We start from the raw sequence: 20,773 nt of genomic DNA, 5'->3' as shown, positions 1-20,773 counted from the left end.
TCGAGCGAGAGAGAGAGAGACGTGCGCGAGAGAGAGGTCCGTGGCGGCGAGGCCTGAGGGACGGCGACGACGGCGATGTGGGTGGGGCGGGAGGAACGAATCGGGGTGGGTGGGTGGGTGGGAGAGGGCTGGAGAACAGAGGCGGCGCGAGAGTGCGGGAGGAGGAGCGACGCCTAGGACGCGCGGGCGGGGGGCGAGTGTGGGGAGGACAGGAGCTGCTGGCTTTTATAGGCCTCTATGTGAAATGACCAAAATACCCTTGTGGGGGCATGGTATTTACATTTTGCTGCCATTACTATTCATTCCAGCAGTGTTTAGCTCAGATCCGACGGCCCAGGGTCATCCAGATGTTGATCCGACGTCCAGAAACGCATCAAGGAAACCGATCCAACGGCCGAGAATCGCTGATCTCTGAGGATGCTTGTAGGAGCTTCCTTCTCTTATTTCTGGATGTTGCTGAGGAATCAACCTGGAAAGTGGTGGCATGCAAGGTAAAAATGAGAGAATTTAGAGATGTTGCTGCTAGTGAGCCTGTACTCATTTTGTTCTCGTGTTGCGGATGTAGGTGGTTAGACAAGTTTGGATGATGGTGGCATTGATCGGAGCTGGCTATTAAACTACGGTGGTAAGTCCGAAAAACAAAATCAAGAAAGAGAATGAAAAAATATGATTATCGGGGAGTATGACATACCTACTGACCCAATGTGTGGTTCGCAGGGCAGAATCGCAATACTAGACGTGCCAGTGGTGGTGGGAGCAGCATTGTGAAGCGGTCTCGACGCCGGAAGGGCAATAAGAGAGCAAAAAGAAGAAGGAATATGAGGTGGAGTTAGTTTGGTTCTCTAATATTGTTGAAATGATATGCACATCGAAGGGGATCGAACCTCCCCCCCAAGCTCTCGCGTCGCCCCCTTGCAGGCGACTCGAGGGCGACGAACCCTAGATCCCCTAGCCCCCCTCCCTCCCTCCCTTCCCTCCCCGCCGCCTCCCGAGGCAGTCGCCGGCGCCCCGCGTGGCTGCTGATGAAGGGGGCGATGAGGCTTGCGTTGCCATGTTTCTCTTCAGGGAGCTCTGGACGCCGGGGCGGCGGCCCCGGGTGCGATGGCGGCGTCGACCTCGTCCGGTGGGTGGCGCTGCAGGTGTTGGCCGGCTCTTCCGGTCGCGTGGGCGGCGGTTGGGCGGCGGTGGCTCCTCGTGGCGTGCTCTGCTCCGGTAGGTGCGCCAGATCTGGATCCCGGCGTTTCTTCTCGGAGCCATCCGTCCTCGCCGGCTGTTGAGTCGGCCGGCCTGTGGGCGTGGTGGGGATTGGCTTGGGATGAGGGAAACCTCTGGTCAACCTCCCATCGACCTCGACGCCGACGGCGGCTCCGGCCCTGTTTCCCTTCTCGAGGGGGCGCTCGATTCCCCTCCTCCCCCACCTCCTCCTCCCCCAAATCCCGGGTGAAAACCTTGACCTTTTGTGGCCGGGCAACGGCGGCGCTTCGGTGTCGTGATCTTCTTGAAGACGGTGCCTTGGGATGGGTGGAGCATAGTGGATGTGCTCTGAGTCGTCTGCGTCGGCAGCGGCTGTGTGTTTCCTGCTGGGCGTCATCGGTGTTGGGTGTGAGGTCACAGTCCCGCCTCCGTTGTTGTGGTTCGCTGTTCGGCGCCGCTGTGAGGTTGCTGGCCGGTGGTGGTGCTCCGGTTGGGGCGAGTGGAGATGGTGGTCTCCCCTCCGGCAACTTGTGTGGAGAGATGGTGCTCTCTCCCCCGTTCTCAGCTTGGCTGGCCTGACATGTGCGACGATGCTCATCCCTGTGGCGGTGTCCTTCTCACCCTTCGTCCGGCGCGCCTCTACGGCCTCTGCTCGCGATGATCCTCTTCGGCGTGGAGCTCACCTTAGACTTGAGCTTGTTGTTTTCTTCGGTGGCAGTTGTGCTAGGGCCTATAGCATCTTAGTTCTTGCTATCTAATTTTCTTACTTGTCTCAAGTTTGTACCCTTGTATCAACACCACTGTATCCCTAGCCGGTTGATGGCTTCATTAATTTGAAGTCGGGCTTTATGCCTTTTCTCTAAAAAAATGATATGCACATGTCTCAGAGAGCTCATAAAACAATGGCACAAGCAGTGACGATAGCAACAACGCTAGTGGTGAAGACATGGGTTATACTGGCTGCGCAAGCAAGGAAACAAATATTTGTGGAAATGCTTTATTTTTGTTTGTTCATGGAACCGTATGTGCTAAACCTTACATCATCAGGATGTAAAACAGAGCCAAGGGATATATTGGTGGCACGGGACAGGGCGCAACCGGATGAATTCGAATAATGATCTCTCCTGAAAGTGTAGTCTGTATTGTTTCGTGTGCTTTCTAGAACTGGTCAGTGCAATCATCATGTTGTAGCTGCTGTGGGCAAAGATTATTGTGATTTAGATGAACAGTCTGAGCATGAGTAATGTCTTTCCTGTGAAACAAATTTAATTAAGTATCAAGTGTTCAGTCCCTAAATTTGTTTGCATGGATGGAGTTTGCATTCGAACTTCTGAATGTGTTGCAAAATTGTTCAGTATAACTCACTATGTACAGTGCAAAGAGGATTTGTCTAGATTTGCGAAAAATTATAGGTTGTCCTCTTGCCTGCCGAGCATGATCACCTGAGATGCAGCAAAAGGTACAGCTGTAGTAAGAAAATGATGACTGCATTTAGCTTGTACATTTATTGCCTCCTTGTACGAGTAGATATCAACTGTACAAGCTACAGAGAGTTTGAATGTTTGAATTTTGAAATACGGGTAGGAGGGCACAACACCCAACTATAATAAAAGGAGGTTGCCTTGAGGTGAGCTGCAGCTTCAGGCTTGGTCTGGTAGAGAGAAGTGCAACACACAGAGGGGATAAGAGATTTCGTAGCCTCTCACAAGATGGATGCATCGGCCAGTGAGGGATGCAAATCGGTTGTGACAGAGGTGACAGTTTATGGCGCTGATGCGCGTGTGTGCGGTCTTCTTTACTGTTTTGTACTGCAATTTCATGGTTGTTTTGTGTTGACTAATGTCGTGAGCATGGATTGCAGTGTTCTGGAGGCGGAGTTGCTTCAGAGGCTAGTGTCAAGGCGGCCATGGATGACGAGGATGCTAGCGTGCAGACGATCATCTCATACGGGTCACAGAAGGTAAGCCGGCCATGGTTGTAGATGTGGTTCATCGAGGCGAGGTTGAAGAAGGAGAGAAGAGGGGAACAAATCTTCGGGCAGAAGGCTAGTTCGTTTGGTGGTGTCGGTAATTAATGAGCCAGCTGACGCTCGCCGTTTGGGGTTGCACATCTGAGCCGTGGCCCAAGACTGGTACGGTACGTTTGAGCCGTCTCGCACGAGACGACGAGCGTCGCAATAAATGTGGCCGGTCCATGGATCGTGTCACGTGAAAAGACCACATATACTGGTTGGAATACAGCGAAATATACATGGGGCAGTTCGAATCTTAGCACAGCGGGACGGCTTAGATATCGAGCACATCTCAGCTCGAGCTCAGAATATGACTTCCGTTTTCTCCGGGCCTTCGGCCACTTTTCGTTCAAACGATCCAAGCTGAACCTGAGTAGCCCAGGTCCACTAACCCACAATCATCACCATTGATCTGAATGCTGCGATTTGGCTCTGGCTCCGCTTCCAATGCCACTCTGCTCATTAACATTCAATATTTAGTTGAAATGAGTAAAATGCGCAAAACCACCACGCTAGTGTCATAACTCTCGAAAAATCATCACTTTACAAAATGTGATATTTTGCATCGCAGCGAAAAATTGATGATGGCAAAAAACATTGATTCGTTTTCTAAGAGCGATTTGACATGGCCGATCACTCGTGGGCCGACAGTGATGACAGCAAGGTGTTAGGTTGATCTCTATCCCGTTCGAACCCAACGGGTCGAACGGGCCCCTGACTCGCGCCCTGATCGGGGGCGCCCAACCAATCCATGGTTGGTGGGCCCCTGTCGCCAGCGCAATATAAAGAGGTGGGGTGCCGGGGCACGCATCACGAGGTTGACCGTGCACCACAACACCACCGAAACACCAATCCGATCTAGGTTTTTGCGCTAGGCCGACGGGAAGCTCCGCCGCCACCACCTCGCCCACACTCCGCCATCACCATGGCCGGTGCTGGATCGAGTTCGTCCGCACCAGGAGAAGGTAGGTTCACCAGATCTCCTAGCCCACTCCGATCTAAGGTTCTATCAATGGTATCAGGATAGCCAGATCGGGCTAGAAGATTTTCGGTAAAAAGAAAATAGAAAAAAAAAGTCCCTCCCCAAAGAACCCTAGCAGGGCAGAGTAAAGAAGACCCCAAAAGTTCACCGGAGTATGGCCTCGGGCCTCGCCGACAAAGAGCGCCGCCGCAAGGCCGCGCCGTTCCTCTCGATCCGGACGCGCATCGGCATGCCGAGGCGTCGGACGAAGAACTACCGGAGCTAGCTCAATGGCTTGTCGGCAAAGAAAAGACAAAAAAATGGGGGAAGGCACCGCAGCCAAACCGCTCGACGGCGGCGCGCTCACCGCAAGGCGGACGCGCAGCCGGCGAAGGGGATGGCCACGGCGCTGCATAGACACCCGCATCTCTCTTTCGCTCTCTCTGTCACAGAGGAAAGAAGAAAACGAAGAGGTAAGGGAAAGGAGAGGAGGCGCGCGCAGCACGGTGGCTTCCGCCGCCGCCGCCTGTCGGACCGGGCGGTCGGGGCGCAGCCCCGAGCTCCGCATCGTGAGAGAGGCGAGAGAGGAGGCACAGCCGTCGCTCTCTCTCTCTCTGCCAAAGGAGGAAGGGGAAGGGGCTGGCTCGGCAGGGCGCCGCCCTGGATCGCCGCTCCGCCCTGGCTCGCCGCGCCGGCGGTGGCTCTAGCACCGGAACCGAGCGGGCAGGTGAGAGAGGAACAGCGAGCGAGAGAGGCGCGTGGGGGCAAAATGGTTAGGGTTTCCCCGACTGCGCGGCGTGGTGGCCTTGTTGCTCGGCCGAAACGGGCGCTGGACCGTCGATCTGAATCCAACGGCCGCACTGAAACCCTAGCGCTCCACCGGGCCAACTGGGCCGAAAGAGCAAGCGGGCTACGCTGCATGCTGGGCCGCGGCCAGCAGTCCCGGGCGCAGCCGCGCAGGCGCTGGGCCAGGGCTGCAGCTGCGGGCGGCCCAGGCCAGGTCGAGGCGGCTCGGCTCGCGCGAGCGCGCGGGGGAGCAGGTCGTGGGCCGTTGCGGGCCTCCCGCGCCAGGCCGAGGCCGGCTGGCACTGGCTATTTTTTTCTTTTATATAGTCTTTTTGTTCAAATTAATCCAAAGTTTTTTTTTGTCCAGTAAAAGAAAATGTTCATGATTTTTATTTTTATTTTATAAAGAAAATAATAAAGTTCATGAATTTTTTAATTAGTCAAAGAAAAGTTCCTGTAAAAAGTAAAAAGTTCGTGAATTTCTATTCACATTTTTCCGCTGCGTAAATAAATAATTGGTGCTCTTTAAAAGAAAATAAAAGTTGAAAAGGAATTATGTTTTTAAGAGCATGTTAAAGTGATTATTGAAATGAATATGATTATGTTATTTTTATGACCAACGTTGTTAATAACATGATCATGTTTTATTATTGAAATTTAAAGATGCATTTATCTCTAATATTTTGCCCAACGGTAATATAGATTTAATTGCATAGACAATTGTATGTTTAATTTGACCAACGTTAGATTATTGCATATGATTGTTTTATTGATGTCACTTAAATTGTGATTTCAGGAGGCTTTCACTTGATGAGTTGCCTAAAAGAAGTTCCGACACTCAGAGGTGACAACCACACTGAGTGGAGGGAGAAAGTTGAACTGGCATTTATTTGTGCTGATCTTGACTGGGTTGTGGTGAAACCACAGCCGGTCAGACCCACAGAGCCAGTAAGAGAGGCCACTGATGATGATGCTGCATGGGCTAAAAAGAAGGGGGACTATGCTCCTTTGGAGCAGTCCTACCTCATAGATAACCAAAAGTGGGTCAATGTAAACAAAAAGTGCATGGCTTTTATAAAGAATACAATTGAGAGCGCCATTGTGGGCTCCATTCCAGAGTGCACTTCCGCAGGGGAGTTGCTTACAAAGATAAAGAGCCAGTTCACTGGCTCTTTAAAGATCTATGCCACCCAGGTGTTAGAGCAACTGGTGACAGAACGCTACACATGTGGTAGTCGTGGAATAAGAGAGCACATCCTCAGGATGAGTAATATGGCAGCAAAGCTCAAGCCCATGGATGCAGATCTGGAGATCAAACCAGCGCTCCTGGTCCACCTGGTCATGGCTTCACTGCCACAGGAGTTTGCAACTTTTGTTGTAAACTATAATATGTCACCTGGAACATGGGACATTGAAAAGACAATAGCAATGTGTGTCCAAGAAGAAGACAGACTCAAAGCCGCACATGGTGGTTCAATCAACTATGTGAAGGATTGGAAGAAAAAGAACTACAATCAAAACAACAAAAGTTCTCCTTCAAAGAATGGAAAAGCCCCCTATCAGCATCAGCATCAACAACAACCTTTCTCAGTGGACAAAGACACGTGTCTCCACTGCAAGCAGAAAGGGCATTACAAGAAAGACTGCGCTGCTTGGCTGAAGTCAGTCATGGCAAAAAGAGGTAACAATATAGTTTCATTTGTCAATGAATCCTTGTATACACAGTTTTCAAAATCCACTTGGTGGATTGATTCCGGAGCAACTGTTCATGTTGCAAATTCTTTACAGGGATTCCATTCGACGCAAACTACGCTAAGAAGCGAAAGACGCATTGAAGTGGCAAACGGAGTTGAAGCAGAAGTTGAAGCTGTCGGTGATATCTCCTTGGAGTTAGCTGGTGGATTCAATCTTCTACTTAGAGATGTTTTATTTGTTCCATCATGTCATAGAAACTTAATTAGTGTTTCTTGTTTGGACAAAGATAATTATGAATGTCATTTTGAACATGGCAAGTGTGCCATTTGGTATAATAATGCTTATGTGGGTGATGCTTTACCACATGATGAGCTTTATTTGTTATCACTTCGTGAAAAAGTTTATTCCGTTTGCAATGTGAAAGAAAATGTTTCCGTGTCGAATAAAGAGCAAAAGAAAAGAAAAAGAACATTCGACTCATCAAAATTATGGCACTGTCGCTTGGGCCATATTTCGAAGGGGAGAATAGAAAGATTAGTCAAAAGTGAAATTCTTCCTCCGTTAGAATTTTCAGACTTAGAACAATGCATAGATTGCGTTAAAAGGAAAGTACGTAAAACAAATCAAAAAAGGTGCAATCCATAGCACAGGCACACTAGAAATCATCCACACTAATATTTGTGGACCATTTCCGGTGAAAAGTGTGGATGGATATGACTCGTTCATAACATTCACAGATGATTACTCTCGCTATGGATATATTTATCCAATCAAAGAAAGATCTGAAGCATTGGATAAATTTAAAATATTCAAAGCTGAAGTTAAAAATCAGCATGATAAAAGAATAAAGATAGTTAGGTCCGACCGTGGGGGAGAGTACTACGGTCGGCACACTCCATATGGCCAAGTCCCTGGACCTTTTGCAAAGTTCTTGTAGGAGACTGGCATAGTTGCCCAGTATTCAATGCCGGGCGAACCTCAGCAAAATGGAGTAGCTGAAAGGCGCAACCGTACACTTATGGATATGGTGCGCAGCATGATGAGTTATTCCAACTTGCCATTGGGATTATGGATGGAGGCGCTTAAAACTGCCATTCACATTCTCAATAGAGTACCAAGCAAGTCGGCGCCCAAAACACCATACGAGCTATGGACAGGAAGGGTGCCATCCCTACAACACTTCAGGGTGTGGGGGTGCCCTGCTGAGGCCAAAATATTTAATCCAAACATTGGAAAGTTAGATCCCAAAACAGTGAGTTGCCACTTCATTGGCTATCCAGACAGATCAAAGGGTTTTCGTTTCTACTGCCCAGACAGATATACAAAGTTTGTAGAAACGAGACATGCAGTCTTCTTAAAGGACGAAATGATGAGGGAGAGCTTGGTAGCTCGGAAAATTGATCTTGAGGAGAAGAGGGTGCATGCACCTAATCCGATGATTCAGGAGCCATTTTTCTCACTACCAGTTGCAACTCCACCCATGACAACTATGGGGGCAGACCCGGAACCTGTCCATCAGGAGCCGACTGAACCAGTTGTTGAGCATGAAAGGGAGGTGCAGCAGCAAATTTTAGAAGAAGTGCCAGAAGTTGAGGCACAGAATGTGCCAGAAACTGAGGCCCTTAGAAGGTCTACAAGACCAAGAAAGTCAGCTATTTCTACTGACTTTAAAGTTTATAACACAGAAATGGTTCATATGGAAAAAGATCCCACCTCATATGAAGAAGCCATGAGAAGCCCTCATTCATCGATGTTGATGAAGGCAATGGAAGACGAGATGAAATCAATGAGTTCCAAAGATGTTTGGGACTTAGAGGAAATTTCTAAAGGAGCCAAATTAGTAGGCTGCAAATGGATCTACAAAATTAAGTATGACTCTAAAGGGAATATAGAAAAATATAAAGCACGACTCGTGGCAAAAGGATTTACACAAAGAGAAGAAATAGATTACAAAGAGACATTTTCTCCGGTCTCATGTAAGGATTCCTTCAGAATCATAATGGCATTAGTTGCTCATTTTGATTTAGAGTTACGTCAAATGGATGTAAAGACGACATTTCTAAACGGAGATTTAAAAGAAAATGTCTACATGAAACAACCCAAGGGTTTTATCATGGAAGGCAAGGAAAATATGGGATGCCGCCTAAAGAAATCCATTTATGGATTAAAGCAAGCCTCTAGGCAGTGGTATTTAAAGTTTAATCAAACGATTAAAAGTTTTGGATTTAAAGAAAATATTGAGGATAACTGCATTTATGCAAAGTTTAAAAATGGGAAATATATTTTCCTAATCTTGTATGTGGATGACATTCTGCTTGCTAGCAGTGATGTTAGTCTACTACAAGAAACAAAGAAGTTCTTATCCTCGAATTTTGATATAACAGATCTTGATGAAGCATCATATGTTTTGGGCATAGAAATTCACCGAGATAGAAACAATGGAGTCTTAGGACTATCGCAGAAAGCATATTTGGAGAAGGTTCTTAAAAAGTATAATATGCATGCGAGTAAAGCCACACCTGCTCCTATAGTTAAGGGCGATAATTTTGGGAAATTTCAATGTCCCAAGAATCAGTATGAGATCGATCAAATGAAAGGAGTACCATATGCTTCGGCAGTTGGCAGCTTACAGTATGCACAAGTGTGCACTCGCCCTGACTTAGCCTTTATCACCGGGGTACTCGGTAGATATCAAGAGAATCCAGGCATAGAGCATTGGAAGATGGTAAAGAAAGCATTGCGTTATGCGCAAGTCACGAAGGACTACATGCTAACATACAGGAGATCTGATTCCCTAGAGATAAAAGGGTATTCATACGCAGATTTTGCGGGGGACAAAGATGATAGAAAATCCACGTCAGGATACGTATTCACCCTCGCTGGGGGAGCTATTTCGTGGAAAAGCTCCAAACAGTCGACAGTTGCATCATCCACGATGTATGCAGAATTCATAGCATGCTTCAAAGCCACGGGGCAGGCGATATGGCTAAAGAAATTTGTACCCGACTTGAAAGTGGTAGATTGTATTAACAAACCACTAAAGATGTACTGCGACAATCAGCCCGCGGTATTTTACGCTCACAACAACAAGTCGAGTAATGCTACCAAAACAATAGAGATAAAGTATTATGTTGTGAAAGATAAAATCCAGGATCAAACTATAAGTCTCGAGCATATAAAGACAAAAGATATGCTTGCGGATCCGTTAAAGAAAGGCTTACCACCCAATGTGTTCAAGGAACACTTAGCCGGCATGGGTTTAAGGGAAAGCCTTATGATTCCTGGATAGGCCCAAAAGGAACAGAATTTGTTTCTGAACATAACGTATGTTGTAGCTGTATGATTCTATCGGCAATTGAGCTGTGACGATGAAACATGCTCTATGTACCAATATATGATGAAACAAATAAACTAGAAAGTATAAGGTTAAAAGTAAAGTTGAGATCAAGGGGGAGAATGTTAGGTTGATCTCTATCTCGTTCGAACCCAACGGGTCGAACGGGCCCCTGACTCGCGCCCTGATCGGGGGCGCCCAACCAATCCATGGTTGGTGGGCCCCTGTCGCCAGCGCAATATAAAGAGGTGGGGTGCCGGGGCACGCATCACGAGGTTGACCGTGCACCACAACACCACCGAAACACCAATCCGATCTAGGGGTTTGCGCTAGGCCGAGGGGAAGCTCCGCTGCCACCACCTCGCCCACACTCCGCCATCACCATGGCCGGTGCTGGATCGAGTTCGTCCGCACCAGGAGAAGGTAGGTTCACCGGATCTCCTAGCCCACTCCGATCTAAGGTTCTATCACAAGGGACTAACCGCCGTTAACGGCCTTATTTTTTTCCTACTGGGTTGGCAACCTTGGTTTTTAACTGAGGGGAATACTTATCTCTACTGTACTGCATCATCCTCTCCTCTTCGAAGAAATCCCAACGCAGCTCACAAGTAGCAGTTCTTAACTGAGGAAAATACCTATCTCTACATTACTGCGTCATCCTCTCCTCTTCGAGGAAATCCCAACGCAGCTCACAAGTAGCAACACGCACACACAAAGGCTGCGTAAAAGAGACATGCACATCTCCGGACGGCAACCTGGACATGGGAGAGCCAGGACTGCATTGGCATCAAGATGCTGCTACCCTTTGTTGATGCGGGAGAAGTAGCGGGTGAGCGCACCGACAACGTGCGGAAGCAGCGGATGCCGCTGCAACAGCGAGGCTCAGGCGGGGGCGGAGTTGGAACTTGGAAGAGGGTGGGGCCACCGAACTGGAGGAAGCAGCGAGCTCGCCGTGAGCCACAAGCATGATGTTGGTAGAAGGCGGCAAGCTCACCGCGAGTCGCTCGCCTCACATCGCTCGGTACTCTATGCTGCCGCTCGCTGTGTCCGACCCGGCCGAGCAATTGCCGACGGAAGAGACAACAATCGGTGCCTCCGACCACCATGTCATGGTTGCCTCGCTGCCGCGAACCTCCTTGGTCACCCCACGGAAGAATATTGGCGCAATAAGCCATGTCCCCGCGGTGGTGACTAGCGTTGGGCGCGCCAGGTCCGGTCTGTGGCCGCGTCGAGCCTTTGTCTGGGTCTGACCATTGTACATGCATAGCCCGACTTGTGTACGGCATGTGTGCGTGCGTGTGTGGCGCGGGTTGTGCACGTGTGCGCGCACTTGATGCGTGGGTTAGTTAGCGACAGTAGCAGGGGTAAGGGCATGTACAATGGTGCTATCTTAAGAGTGCCACGTAGGATAAATGATGATGTGGAGGAGAGAGAACTCATAAGAAAAGGCTTGTCTTCTCTTATTTAAGAGAAGACAAGAGATGATCTCTTAGCACAATATGTCTCACCACATTTTTAGGAATGACTAGTTATTGAAGATAAGGCTAAGAGATGACCCATTGTAGACTCTTTTTTTTGTCATATCTAAATTACATGCAAGACTTAAGATAAGACTACCTTATCAACCATTGTACATGCCCTAACCGCAGCGTTCTGTTGGAGCCCGGCAGCGTTGATCGCGTCTGTGCGCGACGGGGCCGCGAGCCAGGGGGTGCAGAGCACGCGGGCATGGAGGAGTGAGGAGCGCGACATCATGTGGGCGCGCCTGCGTATAAAGCTTCACCCGTGTACTGTTGTAAGTGTGGATTCAAGTTCATGCTCGAGGAAGAAGCCGTCGTGCGGTGGGTTCGTGCGCTGGAACCACCGTGTCATGTGTCTCCCTCCTTTCTTGTTCCCCGGTTCGAGCTAGTGAAAGAGAGAGAGAGCAACCAGAGGGAGAGCTAGGGCTAGACACAAACATTTGGCACTGAAACTACCAGGTTCGGGGCTGTGGTGCGCGGTGGCATCTGCGGCGCGCACGGCTAGCGTGGCGGACATGGAGGCTGCGGCGCATGACAAGCGTGTTGCGACAGCGACGCGCGGCGGTGCGATCAGATGTCGTGCGTGCGACGAGCACGACGGTCACGGAGACGAGGAGGTCGCGGAGGATTTGCATGGTGGCGCAGAGGTCGCGGCGGCTTGCCGGGACGATCATGGAGGAACAGTGGCGCAGCACTGCAGGGAACGAGACTGCGGGCTGCTGCAGCGGCAGCGAGCGGTGGCTCGTGCCGGAGGCGTGTGGCGACGTCGTGGCTCAAGGGTGATTGTTGGCGCAGTAAGCCATGTCCCTGCGGTGGTGACTGGCATCGGGCGCGCCAGGTCCGGTTCGTGGCCGCGTCGAGCCTATGTCTAACCATTGTACATGCATAGTCCGACTTGTGTTTGGCATGTGTGCGTGCGTGCGTGCGTGTGTGTGACGCGGGGTCTGCGTGTGTGCGCGCACTTGATGTGTGGGTTAGTTAGCGATAGTAGCGGGGGGTGACCGCTGCGTTCTGTTGGAGCCTGGCCGCGTTGATCTCGTTTGTGCGAGAGGGGGGGCACGAGTCAGGGTGTGCGGAGCGCGCCGGCGTGGAGGATTGGAGAGCGCGGCATCGTGTGGGCGCGCCTGCATATAAAGCTCCACCCGTGTACTGTTGTAAGTGTGGATTCGAATTCATGCTCGAGGAAGAAGCCGTTCGTGTCCCGGAACCACCGTGTCATGTGTCTCCCTCCTTCTTTCTTCTTCCTCGGTTTGAGCCAGTGAGAGAGAGAGAGCAACCAGAGGGAGAGCTAGGGCTAGACCCTGACAAAGAAGGCGAGCACGGGAACGCCGATCCCGACGACAACCGCACTGCCACTCGTCTTTGTCGACTCCGGCGAACCCTCGTGGACGGGATCTCCGCGGGTGGTACCGACCTCGACGAGCTTCCATACAAGCCCGTCGTCCGGTTCTTACTGAAGGGCGCCGGCGCGCTCGTACTTCGCCCCGTGCTCGCCGTTGACTTCGCCACCTAGCTGCTTCGCGCTGGCGGTGTTGGGGTGGTGTTGCTGCGTGGCCAAGGGAGGAGCGCTGGGTGATGGTCGGCAGGGAGTGGTCGTGCGAGGGGCGCCTCGCAAGCTTGGGACGGCATCGGCAGCAAGACTGGCTCCAGTCAGGCATCGGCGTCCAGAACATCTCTCAATAGAGAGAGAGAGGAGAGGAGGAGAGAAAGCGAGGGCCTTTTTCTTTTCTTTTTTATTTCCTGGGTGCCCAGTCAACGTTTAATGTGGTCAAAACCACTTGACATAGTCAAAACCGAGACGAGGGATGATTTTTGAACCACATGGTTAGTTCAAGATGTATGTCGATCGGTTTTGAAGTTCATGGTTGAATTTTAAACCGTGCGGTTAGTATGGGATTGAAATGTAGACTTTTCATAGTTGCACTTTTATTTTGGATGGCACGTTCCCATATCAGTGTCTGCGAACTAGTCCCCCGCCGGTTCGCAGGCAGATACGGTGTCCAATTTGCATGTCATTGTTGGAGATGTCCTTAGGTTTGTGAACTGGGTGATGGGATCGAAAAGCGCTTGCAGCTACCGAGCTCCACTGCTCTTGGTATTTGAAATTTTTGAAAAACACATTTTTGGTACTCAAAAAAATGTTACAACAAATACGTGGATACATACACATATTCCTAAGGCATGGTAAAATCTGGAAAAGAAATACTTTGTATTTTAGGAAATACAAAAAAGAGAAATTTCTGACAGAAATGGCACCCTTTTTATCCTATATACTGTCAGAAATTTATTTATTTTCTTATATAGCCCAAAACAAAACGAAATTTCTACCGAAACTTGACGCGTGTAATCGGAATGTGTATATGTATCCCTGGGAAAAATTTCACATTTTTTTGAAACTTCAAAAACCTGTATTTCAAAATGTTCAAATATAGAGAGCAGTGAAGCTCGGTTGCTGCAACGCCTCTCCCGTGATGGGACGTTTTATATGGCAGTTGGGTGGTGAGCTAGCTAAAAGGATTTGCGGAGGGGATGCATCAGATTTGAGAAGAGGTGGTATGTTCGGGCCGAGCCAAGCTTACTTCAGGTTGAAAATCAAAGTCCTAGCCCAGCCTCAAATGTATGACAGCCTGCTAAGTTGAGCCTGGCCCGAATGACAAGCCCGACCCGGCCTGGCCCGAATGACAAGCCTGACCCGGCCCGGCCCGAGATTTCCGGGCTCGGGCTGCCGATGCCCAGGTTTAGGTTAAAACTGATCCGATAGTGGTTGTTCATGTGAGAACGAGGAGTGATCTGAGCCGTTGGATCAAGTTGAACTGTTTTGCCATAACTGCTACACCCAACTGAAACTCGTCAAGCTTGTATACAACGCCTGGGACTTGACAGATAGCAGCCAGGCGGCGGCTGGGCGGCATGGCGTTCTGGAGTTGAAGGGCGGCCGATGTTGACGTGGGCAGGAAGGTTGTTGGGAGAGAAACACTGTTGAGTGGGATTGAGATGGAGAGAGACACCGAGAGCTCAGGATCGAGAGGCTTCAGGTGAGAGAATGATGGAGATTTCAGAGAGTGATATTTATTTTTGCTAGAGATTGAGTCAGCCCAGAGAGTGGGGTGCTCTAATCTTTCCTTCAAATGTACTCCCTCCGTTCACAAATGTTAAATTGATTGGATCTTTTAATATGAACTACATACAAACTAAAATGAACGAACAAACACACAAAAAAGTGTCTATATACATCCAACACACAAAAATGTTAGAACATCTTATACGGAGTATATGTGAACATGGGGAATACATAGCTGCAATATATATAACACTAATTTGCTATGATTGGTTTGTCAGGCATGATTTCGGTGCTGGCTAGCATGGAGTCTGATTTCATGGAAAAGTCTATGAGCTAGCTAAAACTAGTACTGACACGCATCATTTCTGTAAAAAGAAAAAAGAAAAAACATGACACGCATCATCACAATATACTATATCTGTATGACTGTATCATATCATTTTTCGGGGTACATATATCTTTGCGCTACATGCGCTTACAATAACTGGTAAGGGCATACAGATACAGTGACGTTTATTTAAGCTAGATCGGCTACTAAGTCCGAAATTACACGTCACCGGCCGGCTGTCTCTCAACTCTCGTACTTGCTGCTCGTGTCTTCACCTCCTAGAGCCACAGGAGGTAATTGGCCGGCATGAAGTGACATATCGGCTCGCCACGGGATCCGTTCAGCATCACGAAGTACGCCTCATCCCAGTCGCCGGTATCCTTGTGGCATACTGCGATGGCCGTGGCGCCGACGGAAGGGTCCTCCTGTCCAACAAGTTGGACACGGAGTGCTTGCACGTTGCTGGGGTTGTGGCAGTAAAAGACCTCCACAGGGTACGCCAGGGGGTGGCATGGCACCACCGCGTCGCCGCCGACGCTGGCGATTCCGTTGGGCGCCACCACGTAGCGGAGGGGTTCTGTGCGCCCGTGAAGGGTTGAAGTGACCGCGCGCGGCTCCTTGGTGCCCAAAACGGTGGCGGCGAACTCTCTCGCGGCTGCCACAGACGTTGCGCACACGTGTGGTTCCTTGTCTCCTGCCTCCTCGCAGAACTGGAGAGTCTCCGAGATCCTCCCTGCTTGCTTGGAGCCGTGGGTTACATTGTAAAACTTCAAGATTTTCTCGAAACTGCTGTACCTGAAGGGTGGTACTGGGCTTGTAGTACTTGAAATGACTGGGCCTGGTGAACTCGAGCGTCTGACGTAGCCCAGCCGGGTGTTTGCCGGCAGGAGCGCCCCGGCAAAGAGGTCGCGCTCCAGAAACAGCATGCCCTTCTTCACCATCATGTGATGCTTCGGAGGCGGTGCCGGCGCCTCAGTACCGGGAGCTGCAAACAGTAACAGCATTTAGTCAGTTTATTAAAGCAAGATCCGGTTGAAAGAAAAATCCGCTTAGATATCAACTAGCCACCAAAGATGAACCCTTACACGGTGGAGCGGCCAGGTCACCTGATCCCACTGCAAAAGAATGATATACACGATGTGAAGGGATGCTCACTTAGTTAGTGGTCGAACCAATGAAGCAACAGAGGTTAAGCAAGTTACCAGATGGGTCCTCGTCCCACTTGACCGGGTAAGCGCTGACGTCAAACGACGATCCATCTGCAAAACAAGCAATCAGTATTGATTAGCAGCTGACATTTCATCATTACCCATGAGTACACATTTCCCTAGATTACCTTCTACTACTCCTGCGACGAACCCAAGGGCGCAGAGAGCTAGGAACATCCGCATGATCGTCATACTAATGCTTTCTGCGCTTTGGGTTAAGAGTGATTGATGCGTGATGCATTCTTGCTCAAATCCTTTTATAGCACTGCTACGCAAACGCTTGGAGATAAGAGTTACGTCCGTTTCGCCACAAAGTTTGTCTTCACACTTTTCTCGGACCATGCAAAGTCTGTGCTTAGCAGTAGTTCTTGCGTTTCTCCACGAAAAAAGGAAACAAATGGCCGGTATGTACAAGCAGTAGTTCTTAACTTCCCTTAAAATAATATTTTCTCCCCGGAGATCGGAACACACAAAGTCTGTGTTAGTATAGTATACGTTTCTCCAAAAAGAACGGAGTTTGATTCACCTTTTCTAGATGAAGCTAACACACCGTATCTTTTTCTTCTCTGTACCGAAGGTTTAACAGCGCTATTGTCTCATGCTGAAAGAATCAGCTGACTTGGAAGGAGTAAGGGTTTGTAGAGAAGGTTCTGCCGTGACTAATTTATTATTTGCGGATGACTCACTCATTCTGATGAAGACCAATGATCAGAATGCTTCATGTTTGAAATCTGTCCTTGATATGTATTGTCTGGCCTCAGGGCAGAAAGTGAGCGTTGAGAAATGCAGTGTCTTTTTCAGCCCAAGCACATCAGTGGAGCAAAAAGCACAAGTCTGCACCACTCTTGACATTATGACTGAATCATTAAATGATAAGTATTTGGGGCTGCCTGCTAGAGTTGGGTTGGATAGAACAGATTGTTTCCATTACTTAATCGCCAGAATTATTCAGAAAATCAGTGGGTGGAAGGAAAAGGTATTATCATCAGGTGGGAAGGAGGTGTTACTTAAATCACTGGCTCAGGCAATACCATCGTATGCTATGTCGATCTTCAAAATTCCTAAAAAGTTTGCAAAGGAATTACAGATGCGATAGCGCAATACTGGTGGGGTGATGATGCTACTCATAAGAGGGTGCGCTAGTTCGCCTGGTGGAAGATGTGTGTCCCAAAAAAAGAGGGAGGAATGGGGTTTCGAGATATACACTGCTTTACCCTTGCTTTGTTGGCCAAACAAGCTTGGCGACTGATTGATAACCCTGACTCTCTTTGTGCAAGGATTCTTAGGGCAAAATACTATCCGGAAAGGGACTTACTTAATGCAACACTAAAGAAGAAAGCCTCATATACCTGGCAAAGTATCATGGAGGGTGTGGAGACCTTGAAGTTGGGATATATTTGGAGGATATGAGATGGACACAAAATAAAGATTTGGTCAGATGCATGGATACCACAATCCAACAATAGAAGACCAACTACACCTGCAAATTGATTGAGTAGATGTTCTGGCCCATCGATGTACCACGCATCTTGTCGATACCTCTACGAGCTTTCGAGATGGAGGACACTTCATCTCATGGCATCCGACAAAAACAGGGACGTTCTCGGTGAAATCAGCTCATTATGTCATGTGGAAGTTCAAGTATGAGGCGAGAGGAACCACACATGGACCTAGTTCCGCATCACTGAACCGTACCTGGGATGTAATGTGGAAACTACCTTGCCCTGCCAAAGTAAAAATATTTTCTTGTGAACATTACATGGAACTCTACCATGTAGAACTACACTGGCTGATAGACACATGAAGATTGATACAAAATGCCCGGCGTGCGATCGGCATGAAAGTATTAAACACATGTTATTCCAGTGCCCAAAGGCGAAACAAGCCTAGACAGAATTGGGACTTGAGGAGGTTATTTCACGAGCATGTGCGATAGACCATTCAGGAGAAGCTGTGCTTGAACATCTATTGAACCTACCTGCAAATGAAATAGTTGTATTGGGACAGGAAAGATTGAATCTTATTGTGTCAATTGCATCGTGGTATCTGTGGTGGGAACGTAGAAAGCTTGTCCATAAAGAGCGGACAACCCAGGCTTCTAAAATTGTTGCATCGGTTCGGGGCCTTGTAGCAAACATCTTGGCTGCCTCTCTACCGAAGGCGAAAATCCAGAACAATCCGTGGGTGCAACCGCCTGCTGGGACAGTGAAACTCAATATTGATGCGCGGCATTTGACTCCGACACTTTACAAGGTACAGTTGGTGCATACTGGGGGATAGCTCTGGGAATTTTTTGGCAACATGAAATAATGTCGTTGGTGAATGTATGGATGTTTTCATGGCTGAAGCCCTTGTGCTTCGGTTCGGCCTTAACTTGGCGCAAAGCTATGGGTGCTCAAGGCTGGTGATAAATTCTGATAATAATGATGTGATCCAAGCAATGCAAGATGGTGGCCTTTTTGCTGGACCGGCTGCAGCAGTTATAGATGATGTTATCATATGTCGCGTGATCTAGTTCAAGTCCGGTTCGAGCATTGTCACCGCGAAGCAAACTCGGTTGCTCATGAGCTAGCAAGATTAGCTAGGTTCTCTCCCCCTAGTACTTGGTTTGATGAGGCCCCTAGTGCCTTAGCCCCTTTTATTGTAAAAGATACAATGTTATTTACCACTGATTAAATAAAGAGGCTTGGAGAGTTCAAAAAAAGCTTGCTTAACCCCCTAGCAAAATGCACGAGTGCATGGCTGTAACGGCCCCATCAGGATTGACAGCAGGGGATGAGGGATCGAGCAAGAAGAAGGTGCGATCGAGAAGAAAGAGAGGTAGGTGAGAAGCAGAGTTGGAGAAAGGGAAAGAGTTTGAGTAGGGCATTTTGGAGACCGAACTTCATTTTTTTTAAAAGGAGATGACCCCCGGCCTCTGCATCTGGGAGATGCATGCAGCCATTTTTATTGATTATTCTCGAGGACCTTACAAAGTAGTACAACAAAATGCCTGAACTCGCCATCTTGGCAACATATGCCGCTACTCCTATCCAAATGATGAAGGGGTGCAAGCTGGGCCATATACCCAGTCCTCTCACCTAGGCCTAACATCTAAAGCCAGAAGCCCCGACCGAGCCACATACCGGGTCCGAGGCACAATCCAGTCGGACGCACTCACATGTGTCGTCGCCACCATCTCCCACTGGTCCATCTTCAGAGCAGATTGAGGTACCAACCTTGGCAGGTTCCTCCGCCATCGACGCCACCATGACGCCAAACGACGACCACCAGCTGTGCCAGTCCATCTCCAAGCCGAAGGAGCGCTACCACAAGATGAAGACCGAGCTCCATGGTGCCCTTTATTTTGAAAAATTCAAAATTCAAAAATTTTAGTTTAAAAAAGTTCTAAAAAAATTACACATTTATGCAAGGATGTAAAGTGTATGTGTGAAATTTTTTAGGATGAAATACCTTGAATTGCGAGCTACACAAAAAAAACAAAATCATGGACTTTAAAGATGAACAGTACATATGCTAAAAAGCTTCATATTTGTCTTTTTTGTGTAGCTCACATTTTATTGTATTTCGACCTAAAAATTTGCACAGATGTACATTATGTATCTAGGTATATGTATATTTATTTTCAAAAAAAAAACTGAAAAGTTTGAATTTTAAAGTTTTCAAATAAAGACCTTCATGGAGCTCGGTCTCTGTTTGGCATTTTAGAAAGAGAGTTTCTGATATTTCTCAATAGTCATCTGTTACAACGCACGCTTGGCTACATGTAACCTCTCCTTGGGCCTTGGGTCCTATATGTCATGACACAAACATCCTATGACTAGTCCACTCTTTCTCTGCATGTGGCCCCATGCTTGCCTCTACTCTTCTCCTTCTTCCTGGTTCTCTTGTTCCTCCCGTTGTTGCACTGGTGCCTCGCTGTCCGCCTCCTCGTCAGGCTGGCTAGGTGCCGAGGAGTGTGTGACAATGGCCACGAACATTCTGTTTCCAACAGATTTTTCTTAACCATAACCAAGATACCACGCTACTTTGAATAAGGAAAACTAGCGACCGCTCAGCTGGCTCCCAACGGCACCCCTCCCATATTCCACCGAGCATGTACGCATTTGTCGCCACCTTCATTCGGTGGCTGGCAACAGGTAACCCTAACGCGGTCCTTTCCCATGGCTTCACCCTCCCTCTCCTGTGTTCCACTAGTAGAAAACAGGGCTTTGGTTCAGGTGTTGGAAAACGTAGTAATTTAAAAAAAAAATCTACGATCACGCAAGATCTATCTAGGAGAAGCATAACAACGAGCGGGGAGAGTGTGTCCACCTACCCTCGTAGACCAAAAGCGGAAGCGTTTAGTAACGCGGTTGATGTAGTCGAACGTTTTCACGATCCAACCGATCCAAGTATCGAATATACGGCACCTCCGTGTTCTGCACATGTTCAGAACGATGACGTCCCTCAAACTCTTGATCCAGTTGAGGGTGAGGAAGAGTTTCGTCAGCACGACAGTGTGGTCACGGTGATGATGAAGTTACCGACGCAGGGCTTCGCCTAAGCACTACGACGATATGACCGAGGTGTGTAACTGTGGAGGGGGGCACCGCACACGGCTAAGAGAAGACTTGTTGTGTCTTTGGGGTGTCCCCCTCCCACGTATATAAAGGAGAGGGGAAGAGGAGGCTGG

At 48.7% G+C, this 20,773-nt stretch overlaps 1 protein-coding gene across 1 annotated transcript; it reads right to left on the bottom strand.

Annotated features, from left to right (window-relative positions):
* Window positions 1-14,964: 14,964 nt before the first annotated feature.
* LOC119368196 (BURP domain-containing protein 4-like) lies at window positions 14,965-16,338 on the bottom strand. The gene is made up of 4 exons (XM_037633520.1): window positions 16,227-16,338; window positions 16,093-16,149; window positions 15,976-16,005; window positions 14,965-15,875 (listed from the first exon to the last, which is right to left on the bottom strand). Exons 1-4 carry the CDS (start codon window positions 16,288-16,290, stop codon window positions 15,169-15,171), a joined length of 858 nt encoding a protein of 285 aa, XP_037489417.1. The 5' UTR covers window positions 16,291-16,338; the 3' UTR covers window positions 14,965-15,168.
* Between the last annotated feature and the right edge of the window lie 4,435 nt (window positions 16,339-20,773).

This window comes from Triticum dicoccoides, chromosome 2B (genome assembly GCF_002162155.2).
Source record: "Triticum dicoccoides isolate Atlit2015 ecotype Zavitan chromosome 2B, WEW_v2.0, whole genome shotgun sequence".
NCBI lineage: Eukaryota > Viridiplantae > Streptophyta > Magnoliopsida > Poales > Poaceae > Triticum > Triticum dicoccoides.
Note: the sequence above shows the minus strand (reverse complement) of the source record. Positions and strands in the feature narration are given on the sequence as shown.